We start from the raw sequence: 20,402 nt of genomic DNA, 5'->3' as shown, positions 1-20,402 counted from the left end.
AGAATCTCCTAGGAGACAAGCCGCTGGGAACGGCTCAGGTGGGTGCAGTGTGACAGCTGTCTCAAGTCCTGCCCCAAAGACCTCCCTGCCACGACGGACTGCACCCTTGAACTGGGAGTCAGAACTAGGCTTCCTTTCCTTAAATTGCCTCTGTTGAAGTATTCAGTCACAGCAATAAGTCTAGTGCCTAACAGAGTAGCACCCAGACCCAGAGGAACGCTTCCAGTCCCTGGTTTATCACATCCACAAAGGACCAATAAAGGGCTCAGATGAATGGCTAGATAAAGATGTATAAAAGATGGGGTCTGGAAAGATCCTGAGTGTTAACACTTTGATGTGTTCTCTAGCCCAGAAGCTTGCTAGCCCTGTATTTCAGGGACTGGGGAGGAGGCTTCACCATACAGATGGGACTGATGACAACAGTCCTCCTTACCTGCAATTTGCTTTCCATGGTCTGTACTGTGGTCAGCTAGAGCTTATAAATGTTACGCGGAAAATTCTAGACATGAACAATTTATACATTTTAAGCAAGTTTTTTATATTTGCCTTGTTATAAATTTTCTATTATATCAGTTATTATTAATCTTCCCATGCTTAATTTAAATTAAATTACCTTGTAAGTATGTATTTATAAAAACCCCATAGAATGTACAGGGTATGGTGTGCTTTTTGGTTACAAATATCCAGTGTGGAGGTGTATTAACTCAGCCTGCAGTCCCTTGTTCTTCCCTGGGGATGGTCTGGAGGTAAGAGTCCTAAGCTTTTATAAAGAATTTGCCTCATAGCGATCAGCACCATCCAGGAACTATCTCGTCAAAATAAAATAGCTCCTACCATCCAGAAAATTTCAAGGAGTTAGGAACTCCATGCCAGGATGCAAGGCCAGAGACCCCTTCCTGCTTCCCTGAATGTGCCTGAGTCCTGTTTTAACAGATTAGGGGCCTGTGCGGTAGAACCTTAGTGGGGTTCCTTGGAAGCAGGTCTCACGCTAAGGATTTGCATGGAAGGAATTCATTGGGAAGTGAATTCTGGAGACCTTGGGCCAGGGAAGAAAGATTGCCAATAAATACTGACACCAAGCAAGTCCCACAGAAGGTGACATTGACTCAGTCCCACTGGAGTTCTGGAAAGAGTGCCAGGCGTGAGTCCTGAAGCAACCAACGAAGGTGAAATAGTCACTACTCACTGTCACCGCGCCTCAATTCCAGTGCTCCAGGCAACAGTGCTTTCTGATCATGGGCCGCTGAGCCACAGAGGCAGGGGCCCCCTTGGAACTGGAGAGACAGAGCTTGCCTTGCTGTGGGAATAAGAACTCACCTTCGAACAGTCTTTTGTTTGTCACCTGAACAAACACAAGAATTCTGTACCTCCTGGGAAGAATAACCATAAGGACCCGGGACAGTTTGTGACTAGCAACTAAAACTGTAGCATTGGCACTGTTAACTCTCTGTAAGAGCATGACATGCCTCTGGGTGCCGGAGGAACCCAGGAACACCAGTGCCTTTGATTGCTTTTTTTGTGTGTGTGTGTGGTGTGTGTGTGTGAGGCTGAGGACTGAACACAGGGGCCTGGTACATGCTAGGCAAGTGCTCTACCCCTGAGTCCCTCCCCCAGTCACCCCTCATTCTGTACTGAATGTTTCCCTAAAGGAAGAGGTTATTAGGAAATTATTTTTTTAAAACTCTCTTAAATTTAAGAAGCTAGATTCTGACTGGTATACAGGCACATACTTCTAGAGATTAAATTTTCATGGAAAAAAGGGCATTAACTTTTGAATATGTTAGCTAATTTACAAGTGTTTTAGGAGTGCATATAATTAAGGTATGTCTTCAGCAAATGAGACTAGCTTAATCATTCAGATTTAATGAAAACAGTCACATCTTCTCTAATTAATGCCATAAATAATATGAACTACGTTTTATTCTACTGTACATGCTTTCTCCAAACTTGGTCAGGCCTACTCATTATGTAAGATAATGCTATTCATAGTAAATGTTGATAGTTGTAAAAAATATATAAGTTTGTGTTTAAGTAAATTGAATCACCATGCCAAAAAACTATATTCCAACAGTAATTATGACTTGTAGTATGTTGGGTTGAACATTATCTCCAAGATCTTTGATTTAAGCCCTTGGGTTGATATTAAATTGCATTATGCACTGGATGATCGGGATGGCTGCCTTAGTTACTTGCTTGTTCCTGTGATGAACCACTCCAACAAACAGAAGAGGGAACAGTTTGATTCCAGAGACAGCCTGTTATCAGGCAAGTCAGGGCATCAGGAGCATGAAGCTGCTGGTCGCATCGTGTCCACAGTCAGTTGGGAATAAAGAATGTATGCTATTGCTGGCCTCCTTCTCCATCTTAGATGGTCCAGGGTTCCCACCCAGGGAACAAATGGTCCCATCCACAGCAACATGCATCTTCCCATATCAGTAACGTAACCAAGCTAATCCCTCACAGACATGGCAAGAGGCACATCTCCAGGGTGGTCTAGATTTTATCTAGTAGAAACACCGACCATCACACACGCCTAGTTCTCTCCTTAGCACAAAGTGAAATGTTGACTACTACATACAGTTTTGAATTCGTAGGTATTTGCTTCCATTTTATATGCTTTGTGTCTTATTAATGAGTATGTATATTTTTGCTGCCGTGAGACGGACTGTAAGGGAGGAGGGAATATGGCTTGAGCAAGTGGCTGAGTGAAAAGCTGGAATTCTTAGGAAAATGGTGATGTGTCACACAAAGTTCACCGTGCGCTGTCCTGAAGTTCACTATGTGAAAGAAGAGAGGTTTGCCCTGTTTAAGGTAACTAAAGCCTGGGAGTGGGGTGCACACTTGTAACCTCAGTGGCTCAGGAATCAGAGTCAGCAGGATAAAGATTTGAGGCTAGACTGGGCAACTTATGAGACCCTATCTGAAAATAATGTTAAGAATGGCTGGGATATAGCTCGGTGATAGAGCAGTTGCCTAGCATGCAAGAGACTCTGGGTTCAAAAAATTGTGTGTATGTGGGGTGTGTGTGTGTGTGTGTGTGTGTGTGTGTGTGTGTGTGTGTGTGTGTTATGTGTGTGTGGTATGTGTATGTGTTGTGTGTGTATGTGGTATGTGTGTACGTGTGTGTGGTATGTGTGTGTGGTATGTGTGGTGTGTGTGTGTATGTGTGGTGTGTGTGTGTGTGTGTGTGTGTGTGTAGTGTGATGTATGTGTGATGAGTGTGTGTATGGTGTGTGTGTAGTGTATGTGTGAGTGGTGTTTTGTGTGTGGTATGTGGTGTGTGGTGTGTGTGTATATGTAGTGTGTATGTGTGGTGTGGGGTGTGTGTGTATATGGTATGTGTGTGGTATGTGTGTTCATAGTGTGTGTGTGCTGTGTGTGTGGTGTGGTGTGTGTGGTATGTGTGTGTAGTATCTGTGTGTAGTGCGTGTGTGAGTGTGGTATGTGTATGTGTTGTATGTGTGTGCATGTGGTATGTGTGTGTGTGGTATGCACTTGCTAGTCACGTGGTCTCTGTAGTCAAGAAACAGAGGACAGGAAGTGGATCTAGGCTATAAAATCTCAAGGCTAACCCCCACCCCCATCCCCGGGAGCTGCACCTCTAAAGGTTCCACAGACTCAGAACAGGACCACCTATAGGGACCAAATGTTTATTAACGGCCCTGTGTGTTTGATGTTGGGTTGAGACCACTCAGAAGCAAGACCAATGGAGAAACACAGCATTGTACGCACTTCTGTATTTCAGGGGAAAGAGTAGTTTCCTCCCAAAGTGCCATTTCTCAGTTTAAAAAGAGTTAAGATCCTGAAAGCCAGAGAAGCTGCTTACTGGTTAAAAGCACTTGCTGCTCTTGCAGAGAATCCAGGTTCAATTCCCAGGACCAACATGGTGTCTCACAAGCATCTGTAACTCTGTTTCTAGGAAATCTGATGCCATCTTCTGACCTCCTTTCACACCAGACACACATGTGGTACATATATATACCTGCAGACAAAACACTCATACACATAAAACAAATCTTTTAAAAATGTTTTAAAAAAGATATCTCTCAACTTAAAATTCATAGAGAATCCCAACAAGATTTTGCTTGTGGGGGTGGGGGTCACAGGCAAGGTTATAACTATTCATGTTTCCATCTTGGACCCTGGAAGAGAAGGTTTCATTTTAAACACTAGTGAGCAGATACTTCTGGAGAGCAACAGGGGATGTTCCGTGTGGTAACAGCATCTTAACATTGGTATTAAATCAGTGGTGGCCCTGCGGACCTCTGAGACCTGTCCTCAATCAACATGCCAGCTTCTTCCAGACCACAAAGGCACCCACAGAGGACCAGCTTACACAGTGAAATATGTTTGTCTTGGATTTTTATTCCAGACTCCAGGACCTCTCCCAAGCCCTCCTGCTTGGTGTGACTCCCTGGAGTTGTTTGCATAGGCACAGCAGGACTGTGCTTGACCTTACTAAGGAATCATTGTTAAAATGGTTATGTACCATGGCCTCGCTTGGAATGCATGACCAGGATTAGATAAGGTTCTCTAGAGGAACCCAACCTATAGGATGAACATAAACTGTAAAAAAATAAATAAATAAATAAATAAAAATTCCTGTTTGGCTTATATGATAGGGCCCAGATGGCCCAGCAATAGCCTCCTGCAACTGGAAAAGCTGAGAACCTGGTAGCAACTCAGTCCATGGAGCTGGGATGCCTCGCTGGTCCTGATCTGGTCCTGGGGGCTTGGAGGACTCATGGAGAGTGGCTGATTTTCAGTCCACGTTGGAAAGCCAAAGAAGCTGGAGTCTGATGTCACAGGGGACAAGAGCACCATCCATAGAAGCTACAGACCCTCCTCGCTAGCAAAAGGGACAGCGAGGGAGGCAGGGCTGCTTTTTCCTTGGGTCTCTTTGTGACCAAGTCCCTCATCAGAAGATGCGGTCCACTCTTGGACAGAGTCTTTTCTGTCAGTTAATCCTTTCTAGAAATATTCCTCTGCACCTGTGTCGAGGCTTGTCTCTTAGTTGATTCCAGATCCCGCCAAGATAACAACTGAGATTCATCATCACCACAACCATTTATTTTAAAGCTTTATTGAGATATAATCTGTGTGAATCACTTAAGTATAAAAATTCAGTGGTTTATTTTTTTAATCACCACAAACAATTTTGAAATATATATCTCCCCCTAAAAAACCCTACATCCTTTTAAGTTTGTACCCAATCCAGTTCCCCTGTCGCTCAGCCCTCGGCCACCACGTATCTACTGTGTCTCCATACAACACTTCATAGAAACAGCATCAGGCCACATGTGGCCTCTTGTGACCGGTTTCTTTCATTTACCATGATGTTTTCAAGGTTCACCGATCCTGTAAAAGATGTCAGCTCATCATTTTTCATCAGCATATAATAGTCCACTGTGGTTAGACCACATTTTGTTCTTCTTTTCACCATGATGAGCATTTGGTTGTCTCTTCTTTTTCTCCCCCTCTTTGGAATCATGCTTCTGTGAATATTTTTTATTTTTTTTATTTTTATTTTTTTATTTTTTTATTTATTTATTTATTTTTTTTTTTTGGTTTTTTCAAGACAGGGTTTCTCTGTGTAGCTTTGCGCCTTTCCTGGTACTCCCTTTGGAGACCAGGCTGGCCTCAAACTCACAGAGATCCACCTGCCTCTGCCTCCCAAGTGCTGGGATTAAAGGCGTGCGCCACCACCACCCGGCCGCTTCTGTGAATATTCATGAGTGGGTTTTGTGTCAACATGCTTTCAGCTCCGTCAGGTACACAGGGAGGAGCAGAACTGCTGGATCCCTCAGCAGCTCCACGACTACCATTCAAGAACTACTGTGTGTGTGTGTGTGTGTGTGTGTGTGTGTGTGTGTGTGTGTGTGTGCGTGCGCGCGCGTGCGCGCGCATGGGAGGGGGCGCACATATCAAGGCATGCTTGCGGAGGTCAGACGACAACTTGCAGGAGTCAGTTCTCTCCTTCCTCCATATGGCCCCTGGAATCAAACTCCCATCATCAGGATTGGCAGCAGGCACCTTCGCTCACTGGGCTGTCTTGCCAGTCCATGAGGGAAGACTCTTGAAGAGGTATAAAGGCATTAAATAAAACCAAATGACAGATTTCCATTTTCAGAAGTCACATGTCCTTAACTTACTAACTGAAAAACGAGACACCATGTGGTAAGGGCTAGCCCAATTCCACACGGCCACTGAGCATGTGCTACAGGGGGGGTGTGGGGCCAGTGGCAGTGGGTCCTAAGGAGGACACTGTGCCTCCCCTTGGGAAGCCAGATCTCTTAGTTCTGAGGTCAGAATTCCTCCTATGCTGACAGCACTGTTCTGAAGGACCAAGAACAAGTGAGGCCCAGAGATTGCCAAATCCCGGACATGGGGCTTGAGAGGAAGAAGGGGCAGGAGTAGGCCAGGAGGTGGCATTTGAGACAGGCCTGGAGAGAGATCAGGAAGGTTTTTGGCAGTGGGAAGAGATGTGCAGGAAGAGGTCCACGTTAAGACCATAGGCCAGACCCAGGAGCTAATTGAGTCTGAAACAAGGGATAGCGCGATGAGAAGCTGAGTCAAGAGTAGTATTCTGAGCTTCAGGCTTGACAAGGGCTGACTTGTGATGATGAGCCCAAAGAGAGAGGCCTCCTGCAGAACAGAGTTAGGAGAACCTGTCCGAGGCTCTGCCCATCGCTAGACTCTCCTGGGAGGTGAGGGGTGGGCTGAGAAGTGCATGAACCCCGCGGGGGCAGTGCAGCTTGTAGATTTCAGAGCTGAACACAGAAGTGCTGTGGCTTGGAGGGCCAAACCTGGCTTCCAAGGTCAGGCACCCAACAAGTCTAAAGTCCCCTGAGCAAATATGCAATTTCCCACCCCTTCTGAAGTACAAAGACAACCTAGAACTTTTTAGCACTTTTTAGCACTGCCTACCATATCTGATGCTGTGAGCCTTTCTGTGATGGGCATAATGACAGCCTCCATCCACCAATGGCTGACAGAAGTCAAATTTAAATTAATTGCATCTATAAAACACTAGAAGGCTAGTTCCTAAGGTACACCAACCACACAGAGGTTAGTGAGAACTGCATTCAACGGCACACAATAAGGTATTCCCACCATCCAGAAAGTTCTATTGGACAACACAGGCTTACAATAGGAGTAAACTATGTCCCAAGCTGAGGGTCGTATCCAGCTACCTGCCTGTTTGGGTGGTTTTCTGAGCCACAACTGTGCCCACCCATTTGTGTAAACACTGCCTGACCTGAGCTATCTCAACATGGATGGTTACAGTTTGTTAAGCGTGGAATATTGACAGTCGGACCTTTATCAGAAAAACTCGCTATCCCGGCCCCATGCTATTGCCAGAATGCTGGTGAGGATCTTTGTGTAAAGACCTTCATTGGCATCTCCAGTGTGTCCAAGCATATGTCTCTCCCAGGAAGAAGCTCAGCTGTGGGAGCTCAGATGTACCGAGGCTCAGGGAGCCCATACTGAACAGTCACATCCTGAACAGTCACCTCTTCTAAGGTGGCTGGACTCAGAGAGAGAGCAAGCAGGGGTGGGTGATGGGGTGGGTGGATGGTAACCATCCTGGCAGGAATGAAGATATTCTAAAGACACTTGTGCCCATCCCTTTGGCTGTCAGACTATTGAAATAATGCTCCCCAAGGAACTGACATTGCCCTAGGAATCTCTTGCTAGGGTAAGTCACACAAGGAACTTCTCCCAGAAAGAGATTTTACAAAGTTCTGACCACCTTACAGGACAGAGAGGAGTCCATGCTGGGCGGGGCCACACTTGCCCAGGACTCTGTGCCGACCTCTCGCCCCCTATTTAAACAGACCCAGAGGTGTCACTGAGGCAGGGTGGGGGTGGGGAGGGAAGGGTCCTGGGGCTCCTTGTTCGTTCTCTTCCCCAGCATGACCACACTGAGCACTTCCTCTTCTCTTTGTCTTTCACCATTACTTGTCTTTCTCCTGGAGTATTGAGAACAAGTGGCAGAACCCAGACGGTTGGGGTGCCAGAGCCCAGTCAGTCTGTCCCTAATGTCTGTAATCACAGAGGCACTGGTTGCCGCATATCCACCTGGAGAAACCACAAGAGGATCTTACCATTTGCTTCGATTTTTTTTTATTTTTCATTTTTTATTTCTTCCCAGGTCAATGAGGCAACAGGATGAACAGAGATGAGACACACTCTTCCCTCACGTGATCATTCGCAAACCTCTCCCAAACTGATGTGTTCCAGATAACCCTAAGACTGCTGTCTTTTTTCATCAGAGGATGCTTAACTGGAAAGATGTCGCCTTCTATACGCTCATCATAACTCTTCTCCTGATGGGGGCCAACTTAAAAGTTCTCACATCCTGGAGACAGAGAAACTCTGGGTTGGCCTCCTTCAAGCTCTTTTCCAGGATGCCTAGGCTGACTGCTCTGGCCTCCTTAGCCAGCCTGGCCCCCTGGTTCTCCCCACCCCAGGGGTAATGGAGTAGCAGAGGGTTTAGGGGCTCTCTGGGGACCCAGTTTGCATGCAACAAGCCCTTCAAGGTCTGCAGCCTAGCAGTCACTCTTGGATGCTTTCCACTTCTGTCCCCTCTTAGGAAGACAAGCTTTGTTGGAAAAGGGAACAGAGCTGACTCAGGACTCAGGGATGCTCACTTGGTAATAAATGCCTCTATTGTCAATAGAAAGTAGAGTATGTCTGTAGCAGCTTGGATTGTCCCCTGGGGCCAGAGAGGATGGATTTTCTTAGGCTGCCTAAGAGCATCTCAAATGAAAACATCTGGGGCAAAGGGTTCCCCGGGTGCTGCAATGTCAACTGTGCCATTTGTAAATGCGCTGGTGAACTTGGATGTCACGCACACAGGGGGGAGCCCCAGTTTCCCTTCCCAGACAGCCAGTGGGCATGTGCCTTTTTCAGGTTGACTCACTGAATTTCCTCACTCCCACCAGCCTTTCTCTGCTGCTCTGTCCAAGGTATTTGGGTAAATGAGAACAAAGGAAAGAAAACACCCTAAGCCACCAGCCCTCCCTCTTGGGACCAGTCAAGCCATGCAGGCATGCTCCTGGGTGTCTCTTGAATTAGACCAGACAACAGTGACAGCCTGCTACAGAGTTACTACTGGAGCGGATTTCATTTGCACAGTCTGCGGTATGTCTCGAGTGTCCGAGAGGGTCACCCACGCTGCCGCCTCTTTCGTCCCCGCAGCTTCAGGCGCCTGGCGGGGAGGTTGACAGGCTGCTTCCCAAATGTCTCCATGATTTCTCTTATCCTAGCCAGGTTTGTCTTGCTGAGTATGAAGTCACACCGAGTGGCCCCCATGTCGTAGCCGACCATGCAGTTCTTGGTGGAAGTGATAAAGCCCTCTGCCTTTGCGGTGACCACATATTCACCAGGGTTCAGTAGGCGCCAGTAATCCCCATCGCTGGCTGGGAAGAGAAAGCAGGGGACCTCAGAGCAGATCCTTTCTAACACAAGTATTCCCAGCCCTATTGCATGACCAGCCTAGCAGAGAGGGCGCTGAGCTTCCACAATCAAGATGTTTTTCTCTTTGGCAGTTGCCTTAATGTTTCAACAGGAAGGGACTGAGGGTGTAGGCTCCCCACAGTTCACAAGCAGAGTTGGAGATGAGGCCTCCGACAGTTTTTCCTACCTGGCAATACAGGGCATTCATTATAAATGTGAACTCACAAACATGCCCTTGCTACAAAATGGCATCATGCAAAGTCAGCAGCTTATAGCTTTCTGGTTTCCCTCTGCATAGCTATGAATATAGAAGAGTTATTTCCAAAAGGAGAGGGTTCTCAGCTTCTAAAAAGTTCAAGAACAGACTGCCCGGGAGATGGCCCTGGTTCCTGCACGTGACTCCAGCCCTCACTCTCTATGGCCATGGATAGAGAAACTTGGGAGCTCCAGGAACAGTTACACAGGGATTCAAGGAAGGGCAGGGACTCAACAAGGTAGAGAAAGGCCCATGAAATCTGGCAAGCTGCAGACAGGGCTGAGGAGGAACCCTGATACCCACCTCCACCACTGGTCACTTACCAGTGGGTTCCTTCCTTAACTTCCTGTGGCTCTGAACAACTTTAGGCAGTGGTAGTCTCTAGGGCTTAACTAATTCTCCATTAAGACAAACTAAGTTCACTTTCTCACCCGGGCATGAGTACTGGCTTCTTATCCACTCATTTCCTTTCAGCCACTCTGCCCACCTGCTCACACTCAAAGGAGTGATGCTGAGACTCAATTACAGATGGATTACAACATAGGACATGGGCACTAAAGGATGTCACACCTTCGCACAGAGGCTATGACGGGAGCAGGGAACCACTCCCAAAGACATGTCTTTTAGAAGGAAAGTTGAGAGGGTGGAGGACATATGAAGGACACAGCTCACTCAAAAAGGCTCAAGGAGCTCAAAGAGGCAGGGACCCTTAAAAGGAGAATTACGTGCCAGGCTGACTGGCCAACATTACACCTGGGACCGCTGGGTAAAACATCTCTATCTACACACCTTCCTATCTATGTATGTACTGAACCCAGATCTCTGCATGCCAGACAAGCTCTACTACTGAGCTACAACCCTATGAAGAGTCTCTTATTTGGTAGAAAACCTGCATTCCCACTAAAGGAAGACACAGCAAGATTTGAGGATTTTGGGGGAGCGTTCTCTCTCTCTCTCTCTCTCTCTCTCTCTCTCTCTCTCTCTCTCTCCCTCTCTCCCCTGAGTGTGTGTGTGCGTGTGTGTGTGTGTGTGTGTGTGTGTGTGTGTGTGTGTGTGTGTGTTTTGACATGCACGCAGGTGCACATGGGAAGATGCTCATGCATGTGTGTGTGTACATGCAGAGGCCAAGTCTAGTGACTTTCTTGATTGCTCTCCACTTTGTTTACTGAGTTATGGTCTCTTGCGCAGCCAGAGCTCACCAGTTTGGCTATTCTAACTATCTAGCTTGCCCCATGGATCCCCTGTCTCTTATTCCTGAGCATTAGGGTTATTGGAGACTCAGCTGAACTAGCCCAGCATTTACACGGAGGCTGGATGTGGACTCTGGTCCCCATGCTTGTGTGGCCGTGTTTTATCCATGGAACCATCTCTGCCCCCTTTCTTGACTCTGAACAGATGCTCTGTGATTCTGTTCTCTCCCTTTGGCATGGCACCCCCTGCCCTACTAAGAGCTAGCCTGTATTCATCCCTAGCGAGGGACCCTCTCCTTGCCTTTTTTTTTTTTTTTTTTTTCACCTGTCTCTGTGTCTACCTGTTGCCTTTCTTTCTGGGCACTGGTTGTCAACTACAATATTTTTACTCTCCCTAACAATGAATTGCAGGTCTCCTCCACCAGAAAGTACACTCAGTGGTCAGGGATATCTTTGCTGTTTGTGGCAGTAGTTCTTTTCTTGGCACACACTCAATAAGTCAGGCTAAAAGAGAGAAGGAAAATGATGGTGATCGCGTTCAGAGTCAGAACAGGAGGTATTGGTTCTATAATCAGGAAGTTTCTACTTCTGAAACATGGATCTGCCATGTCTTCCCTTCTGCCTGACAGATCTCTCAGAAGCTCATGGACAATGGTTTTCCACCTTACACCTCGGGCTCTTGCTATTTCTACTTCTATCCCGATGGTACTTACCCCACAGCCATGCACTGGAGGACATAGAAGGAGCCACATATTGAGTTCTGTCCCATTGAACAATCGAGCTAGTGTTCTGGAGTAAACACTCCATGTAGCCACCATGCAAGGTTAAAACCGTGGATGCTGCTCGTCACTTATGGGGTGAAAGGGATACCCCAAGCCTAATGAGTGTTCATTCATTCACCGCTCAAATTAATGTCTTCTAAGTAATAGACAGCATACAAAATTCTAACCCAAATGTGCTTTTTAAAAAAACTCTTTCCAGCTCCCTGTTTGTGGGATTCTGCTTAATGCCTCTGTTTACATTATGCCAAAGTCTCCTGAAATGAAACTTGTCGGATCATATAAGCCTCAGACAAATCAAAGCAAATTCAGCACTTCTGATAAGTATGGAGGGATGCTCATAGAGAGCCGTGTGTGGAATATGGAAGGCATCTGCCCAGAGCACACACTGGGAAATTATTTATAGGAGGAAGTGAAGGGGATGAGATGCATTTCCCATTAGCTCGTCCAAACTGTCTGCTTGATTACAGGGCTTGAAATTCAGAGCCCATTAAGTAAAGCATTCTCATCTAGGCTTATAGTGCCCCAGGGCCTTTTTACCTCCCACTGTGTAGAGCCCCTGTGTTTTCCTACATTGCCCACCAGGCACTAAATAGTGTAAGAAATGGTCAGGACTCCTTTAAGAAGTGCTATCTGGTAGGAGCATTTAATCGATATTTAAAACACAGATCCTACATAGAACTAGAACAAATGGCCCCCTCTTTCATCCATAAAGATCACTAGCATTCTGCTTGGTCTCTGGCAAATTATGGGGACTTGGTCCATGTCTATTGAATTGATGGATGGATGGATAATGGATGGATGGATGGATGGATGGATGGATAGACAGATGAAAGAATATATGGGTGTTCATAAGCAGCTACTGAGTACAAATGTCCATGCAATACTGCGTGAAACCTTATGGACAATGGCTGTAATATCTAGGACAAGTGGTGGAAATCCTACAGAGGGAAGCACTTGGTAACTAGGGGCCTAGAACAAGGATCCCATACATCAGTCCCTAGCTTCTCAGAAGCTTCCATTGCAACTGGAGTTTTGATAGTTGCTCCAAACTATCCCAGGGAAGAGGCCAGAAGAAGCCAAGAAGACCAGGCTGAAAAACCCCATTTACAGGAGTCTCTTGGGGAGTTGGAAAGAGAAGATGCTGATTTAGTCCTGAATAAGAAGTTTCTATATGAGTGCCCTGTGCTGACCATCTGTGCCACTGGCCCTCCGGTGAGTAAGTTTCTGAAACTCCAGTCATGGAAACCCAAGCAACACACTGCAAGGAGCAGGGATTTCTTACTGAAGCGGCTTATGCACATTCACAGATACCTGTCCGGATGTCATGGTTAACACCTTCCACAGAGATGACAGCATTTGGAATCCCTTTTCCATGCAAATCTCTCACTAGGCCTTTGATGCCCCGATGAACCTGCAGCAAATGTGAGACACAGTGAGTCACCAGCCGGCTCTGGACAGCAGCAGCACAAGGAGGTAGGCAGTGCAGGGGACATCAGCTCAGCCCTCACCGGGAGTAGTCAAAGTAGTTCAATACGCACCTGCTTCTGCACGGACTTGGTGGAATGTTTGGCCGCCCATGAGCCAGAAAGTTTCTCATTGGAATTAAAATCCTCCAGAGTTGAACACATATTAGGGTCTGAGAGTTTTATTAAAATATACCCACTAGGGCTAGGGTGGTAGTACAGATGTAGAATGCCTGTCTAACATGCATGAGGTCCTGGGTTCTAGTCCTAAGCACTGGAAAAAATACAGCAAAAGTTCTCTGGAAACTAGAATTTAATTTTACTTTTAATTAATTTATTTTATTTTGAGACAAGGTCTCATCACGTGGCCCTGGCTAGCCCAGAATTTGCTATAGAGACTCAACTGGCCTTGAACTCAAGACATCCTTCTGCTTCTGCCTCCCAAGTGCTGGGATTAAAGGCTTGCACCAACTGGCCTTGAACTCAAGACATCCTTCTACTTCTGCCTCCCAAGTGCTGGGATTAAAGGCGTGCACCACTGGCTTGAAATATAATTTTTAGCAGGCATGTTTATTTTGGACTTTCCTGAGTTCCAGGGACTTAATAACATAGGAGATAGAGACAAAGGAACCAGAGGCCATCAAAAAATGACTGCTTTGGAAGCCGGGAGGTAGTGGATGCCTTCAATCCCAGCACTCAGGAGGCAGAGACAGGCAGATCTCTGTGAGTTCAAGGCTAGCCTGGTCTACAGAATGAGTTCTAGGACAGTCAGGGCTGTTACACAGAAAAACCCTGCCTCAACAAACCAAAAAAAAAAAAAAGAAAGAAAGAAAGAAAGAAAGAAAGAAAAGAAAGAAGGAAGGAACAAAGGAAAGAAAGGTTGCTTTGTATAGAGGCCATCAACTAACTAACCATGCCATACAACACACACCAGCCAGAACCTGTGCCTCAGTCTGCCTGTCTGTGAGATAATGCAACAATCCATGATAGCTCAGTACCTTCCCAAAGATAGTCTGGACAGGGGCAACTTTGGATAACTCAGACCACAGCTTCAAAACCGCTGTTTCCACAGTCAAGCCTTCCCTCCTTTCCTTATACAAAGGAAAACAAGCCTTTCCCATGAGCTCCCAGTGCTGAAGCAGAAGGTGGACTCACAGCTTCCTGAGAGGAAGAAACTGGCTCCTACCCTCTGTGCCAGGAATCCTCCTAGGACCCTTGCAGGGCAGACTCGGCTGTAAGATCCAGATGCCAGCCACAGTCATCTGTGCAGAGGTGCAGCCCCAGCACGGGGAAGCTGGTGCCCAATGCCAGCCACAGTCACCTGTGCAGAGATGCAGCCCCAGCACGGGGAAGCTGGTGCCCAATGCCAGCCACAGTCACCTGCGCAGAGGTGCATCCACAGCACCAGGAAGCTGGTACCCGAGCATTGGCAACAGGCACCATCCTCCCATGACCGTGATTCTCACATCCACATTCCATTTCTTAGCTCGTTCCTCTCCTCCCAGCCACATGCCCAGCATACCTGTTCCATGAACACAATCAGCGACTCCCGGTTATTCTCCCATTCCTCGGGCAGCTCACTCTCGTGCGGGTATTTATCACAGCCCACGTAGATGGACAGCTCAAAGCAGTTTGTGTGGAGGTAGCTGAAATCATTCAGACCTGCCAAGACAACCAGGAATTTCAACTGACTTGGGCTTCAAGTCACATGGGGAGATGGCAAGCATGTCCAAGACCATTTAGAGGTCTTCAACTGAACACAGGAAAGCAAATGTGCCTGGAAAGCCATCATCAATTACCACAATAGATTAAATGTTTAATTTGCTGTCTTTGGCAGCTATACAGGTCCCAGATGAGAGCTTGAACAGTTCCCTGTTTCAATTCATTAAGACAGCTATCTGAGCCACAACCTCTGTCCTGTCTGTGTGGTCTTCTCTGTGTATCTGTCTTCATGTTCTTCTTCTGGGCATGCCCATAAGCTGTGTCCTATTGGTCACTGCATCCTTCCCACAAGCTCAGCTGTAACTCAGTCTCACAAATAAGACAAGTGAGGCTGTGACCAGTGAAACTCGGATCCAGGATTCATGTGTCTACAAAGGACCGTGGTCTAGGTTGGAGTCATTGCTCTTGTCTCCAACAGTGTGGTTGTTCGGTGGCTGTCTGGTTATCCCACCCACCCAATGAGCCCCAAAGCAGAAGACCTGCATTCTGCTGTGCAGATGGGAAGCAGCCAGCCTGGAGTATGGCTGTCCCCATATGAGCTTCCTGGGGCTACTGTTATACATGGCCACATCCTGGCTTAAAGCAGATACTCGTTCCTATGGGCTCAGAGGCCAGAAGTCCTCAGGTTTGTGTGCTCCCTGCAGAGCCTTGTGGGAGCACCCTCCCTGCCTGCCTGACTTTTGCTAGCCTGGGCATTTCTTATGTCAATAGCTTGACTCTACAGTCTTCTGTATTTGCTTTTTCCTCTTTGGGTCCATTTAAAGACTCTACTCACTGACTCAGGGCATATCCAGTAACAGAGAAGGAACATCTCCAGGCCCTTAATTACATCTTCTAAGACTGTCTTCCTGGTAAAGTAACAGTTATAGGTGCAAAGAAGGTACAAAACAGACATGTTGCTTTGGGGAATCTTTTTCAAGTCACTACACTACCCAGTATTTGTGAAACGAAAAAGTTATTATATCATGAGGGTCACATGGCATAAAGTAGCCCAACTCTTAGGGTGGGTGGGATGCTGGGGATTGGAGTCTAGGCATTACCATGCTCAGCACTGAGCCCTCTCTCTACGGTTGAGCTCCCCACTCCCCCACCCTTTTCAGCCTCTCCACCTCTGAACAGGAGGGGTCTAGCAAGCTGTGCTCTACATCAGTAGGGAAAGCAATCCTCTGGGGGAGAAGATCCGCTAAGGAGGCCTCCCTGCTCTCTGAGGGTCAGTTGAAGAAGGTGGAAGCTGAGACACAAGGCTCTGTGTGGACAGAGGAAAGTGTTCTCCAAGGGCTTCCCAGCTCAGTCCTCACATGGCCTTTCTCCCGTCCCACTCTCTGTGAAGGCTCTTTTGCTTTAAAGTCAGACTTTGGGATATTAACCCACTGCCCCGCCCTGAGAACAGAACCAAATCTTTGGCAACTTGGCTCTCTCCAAGTGATTCCAGACTCCAGAGCCTTGAATTTCAGCAATTGTGACCTCTCAGATAAAGCAAGGAAGAGTAAACCAGGAACAAAAGGGACACGATGGGGTTGTATTCAGGGAATCCTTTACAAGGACAGGCCAACTCCAGGTCGATTCATCTATCAACCTACAGCGAGGGATTATTGAGGGCATCTGGGGCCTATGGCAACAGAGCCACTACTTAGCCCAGGTCTTGACTCTTAGGAGGGATGGGCTTCCTTTAAACATAAAGGTGTCACTAGCCTCACATTCTTAGGCCCTGCTAGTACTGAAATAATTGTGATAATTAAAATTCTTGAGTGAATCTTTTTTTTTTTCCTTTTTTTTCAAGAAGCATCTTTGAAGCACTAGAAGCTTCAGACATGCTGGCAAAATGATGAGAATTCAGGCTGGAGCAGCTTGGGCCCATCCATCTCTGTTGCTGACATTCTGCCCTTCAGGCGAGGCCTTGCTCAGAGTGTTCCACACAGTAGGGCTTTGACTGTGAAAGATGAGTTCCCCTGTCCAAAGCACCTGTGGACCAGGATCTGCTGCACAGACTGATAGTTCTTCCAAATCTTCAGTCCTAGCAAGAGACTTCCTTTGCAACCCTTTCTGTGACTGAAATTATTCCTGTTGCCCATGGCACCTGCCCTCTTTGTGACTGACAGTGTAGGTCTGAAGCCAAGCCACTTTGGAGTTCAAAAGCACAGGCTGCCCAAGCTGGACACTTTACAATGCACCAGCCTTGCACCTAATTGCACCCCCACCCCCCACACTCACTGATGCCTGCTGTGCAGGATAATGAGTGAGAAAGAACTGAGGAGAGTGACTGAGGGAAGGGGAGGAAATCCGAGATCAGATTTCTTTAATCTGCAGAGTCTATCACAGAAGAATGATGGGAAAGACTCAAGCCAGCATGTAGCTTTGCCACACAGTCCCAGAAATAAGGACAAGCAGAACTGGGTAAATGAAAACATGCAGCAGCCTGTTTTCCATGATGTCACTATTGACCGGACACTCAAACTCAACAGTGACTGTTCGCAACTTAGTCACAGTAGAAATAATAATAATAATAATAATAATAATAATAATAATAATAATAATAACAATTTTACTCAGAGATTCTTATAGGTATGTCTTTAGGGCTAAACTTGAATTTAAAAAAAATACTTTCTTAACAACAGGAAATGTCCCCGATAAATGCCAACCAGTGTTTCCTTTTGTAATGTGCATAGTGCAAAGTCATTGCAGAGAAAGAGGAATTCTCTCCACTTGGATTGTTGCCAAGACAAAAATGTCATCCTCCTGACATGTTTTGGAGTGACTGTGGAAAAAAAATTCTGTTTTTGTTTTCTTTTTCAGGAGAGAAATATACTTGAAAAGTCTATGGAGACTGAATTCATAGTAAAGTAAAATCCTATTGAAATTAACTAGTGTGTGGAATGGAGAACAGGAAGGCTCAAGAAATTTAGTTTCCTTTGAAGTTGCTGTGGTAAAATATTCTGACAAAAAGCAACGGGGAGGGTATTATTTGGCTTACAATTCCAAGTCACAGTCCAACGGAGCAAGGAGTTTGGAGTGACTGGTCATTTCCACAGTCAAGAACAGAGAGAAATAAATTCATACCCATGCATAGCTACTTGCTTGGCTATGCTCAGCTCAAATTTATGTAGTTCAGAGACATCTACCTAGGGGATGGTGCTGCCCACAGTGGGCTGGGCCTTACCACATCCATTAACAATCCATCCTCCAAACATGCCCACAGGCCAACCCAGTGTAAACAATCCCTCACAGTAACCCAGGGCAGTGCTCTCTGCCCAGGTGACTCTGAGTTGTTTCAAGTTGACAATTGGAGCTAACCATTACACAGGGATTTTGTGCTAAGCATGCCTGATAGAGGGGAGGCCACTGGGGATGGAACCATAGGCTGAGTGTTTCTATCAGTCAGACATGAATTACATCCACATCCACTATCTGTGTGATCCTACCATATCCTAGAGGGAAATATCACCTCCACACTTTCATGCCCAATTTTCTAGTACAAAAGTGTAGGGATTCAGAGAAAAACTATCTAGGGTCATACATTGTCTGAATGATAAAGCCAGATTTGAATTATTGGACATGAAGGATTTTTCGTATCCATTATTGTCTTGACAGTCTTCACAATATTAAGAAAAGAAGTGATTTGCATTATGCTGGACCCTTGCACGCTGACCTTAGGGAACATGCTATTCTCATCCCTTGCAAATCTTGACATATGAACCACAAGACCTACAACCTAAAAGACACACCCTTGGTCACGTCTCTCAAGAATTAATTAAGGTTAATTAAGGTGAGAAGACCTAAGTATGGATAGACCACCATGTCATAGGCTGGGTTATTAGACTGAACAAGAAGGGAAAAGATAACTGAATATCAGTATCCATCTCTCTCTACTTCCTGACTATGGAGGCAAGGTAACCATGCCTCACATTCCAGCCATAATGGACTGCACCCTCAACTGTGAGTCAATATACTTTCTACCACACACACACATGCACACCACCACACACACATACATACATACACACACACCACACACACACATACACACACCGCACATACACATACCACCACACAGACACACCACACACACATATACACACACATACAACCACACAGACACAAACACACACCACACATAGCCACCACACACACACATACACATACACACACATACAACCACAGACACACACACACACCACACATACCCACCACACACACATACACACACACCACACACACATACAGACCATACACACACCATACACATACATACACACATATCACATACACAAACACACACCACACCACACACACACATACACACACATGCATACACACACACACACACACAAACACACACACACACACACACACACACACACACACACACATGCTTGTCTCAGGTATTCGTCACACAGCAGGAAAAGTAACTAAAGCACCACCCATGGTCGCTGGGGACATGATGCTAGAGCGGCAGATCGTAGACTTACTTCCAGCCACTGTGTGCCAGGAAGCCCCATTGACAGTACCATCCTCCTTCTGAAAGTCTTCTGTGTGGCACACTCGCCTCCTGGCGTCTGTCATGAGGCGGTGAGTGGAGGCATAGGAGTACGCCAGCCAGCGGAACACGTGGTCATCAGGGGTTGGGGTGTGCTCCTGGGTCTTCCACAGGGACCGCACCATGTCATAGGGGTATGCCACCACTAGCTCACCCCCCTGTAGGTTGCCTCCCAGCACAAAGGGGATCTTCTCCATCCAGGCAATGACAGCTCTGGTCTCCATGGCCACCTGGGAGTATATAAATTTAACAAAGAGAAGGAAATTGCTTCACTAGCTTTCAAAAAAGGGAAATGTTTTTGTTTTTTTAAAAAATCAGGAATTTTATGGAATAATCATAGCAATAATCAGAATCTCAAATTGTGTCCTGGAAAAACTGGACTTTTTAGAAGCAGTGGATAAAAAGGGGAGGGTCAGGGAAATGTCCAGTTTCCACAGCACGATATTCTAGTAAATACTGAAGCAGGATTAAAGAAATATCATTCTGTAATTCCAGTGAACTCCTGGGTCAGGAGTGTTCACCCACAACTACAGAAAGACACAAAATCAGTAGTCTGTCTCCAGATGAAGGCACACACCCCAAACCCACAAACCTGAATCTCACCAGGCCTCTGGCCGAGGCATCGGCTGACTTTTCCTGCAAAGGGCCAGATGGAGACTATCTGGGGCTTTGTAGGCCAGGCAGGCTCTGTCACAGCTACCCAACTAGGTTCCTATAGCAAAGAAACACCAGGGACAAAATGCAAACGTGTGCCAATCAAGGCCACTTGGGAAAGCAGGCCTGTGTGGGCCGGACCTCTGCTCGGTTTAATCTAAGTCAGTCTTAAAATCACTCTCAATTTCCATAAAACGGAGAAGGATGTGTTTGGGACATCATAGGAACACAGCCCTGGCTCCCAGAAGCAGCAAACACAGCTGTTCATGCACCAAGGGTGACAGGAGCTGGTGAGCAAGACTAGGAAGAAGAGAAAGTCATGGAGGGCAGCCTGTTAAA

General features: G+C 46.5%; 2 protein-coding genes across 4 annotated transcripts in view; one reads left to right on the top strand and one right to left on the bottom strand.

Annotated features, from left to right (window-relative positions):
- Gpr26 (G protein-coupled receptor 26) overlaps window positions 1-20,402 on the top strand; it is an 88,693-nt gene that overhangs the window by 62,828 nt on the left and 5,463 nt on the right. For 2 of the 3 annotated variants that reach the window (XM_052714772.1, XM_052714769.1), the window contains one exon: window positions 8,156-8,686. The exons of the other annotated variant lie outside the window; for it this stretch is intronic. In XM_052714772.1, the coding sequence (XP_052570732.1) occupies window positions 8,156-8,163 (8 nt within the window). In that variant the 3' untranslated portion in view covers window positions 8,164-8,686. Of the gene's footprint in view, window positions 1-8,155; window positions 8,687-20,402 lie in introns of those variants that run through there. 3 annotated transcript variants of the gene reach the window in all.
- Window positions 8,805-20,402, bottom strand: part of Cpxm2 (carboxypeptidase X, M14 family member 2) — a 113,378-nt gene continuing 101,780 nt past the window's right edge. The window contains exons 11-14 of the mRNA XM_052714768.1: window positions 19,342-19,639; window positions 14,676-14,815; window positions 13,002-13,101; window positions 8,805-9,425 (exon numbers count right to left, since the gene is read on the bottom strand). Of these exons, the coding sequence (XP_052570728.1) occupies window positions 9,172-9,425; window positions 13,002-13,101; window positions 14,676-14,815; window positions 19,342-19,639 (792 nt within the window). The 3' untranslated portion in view covers window positions 8,805-9,171. The remainder of the gene's footprint in view (window positions 9,426-13,001; window positions 13,102-14,675; window positions 14,816-19,341; window positions 19,640-20,402) is intronic.

Source organism: Peromyscus californicus, unplaced genomic scaffold (assembly GCF_007827085.1).
Source record: "Peromyscus californicus insignis strain IS unplaced genomic scaffold, ASM782708v3 Scaffold_4__1_contigs__length_199733344, whole genome shotgun sequence".
Taxonomy (NCBI): Eukaryota; Metazoa; Chordata; class Mammalia; order Rodentia; family Cricetidae; genus Peromyscus; species Peromyscus californicus.
The sequence above is the reverse complement of the archived record's forward strand: the minus strand, read 5'-3'. Positions and strand labels throughout refer to the sequence as shown.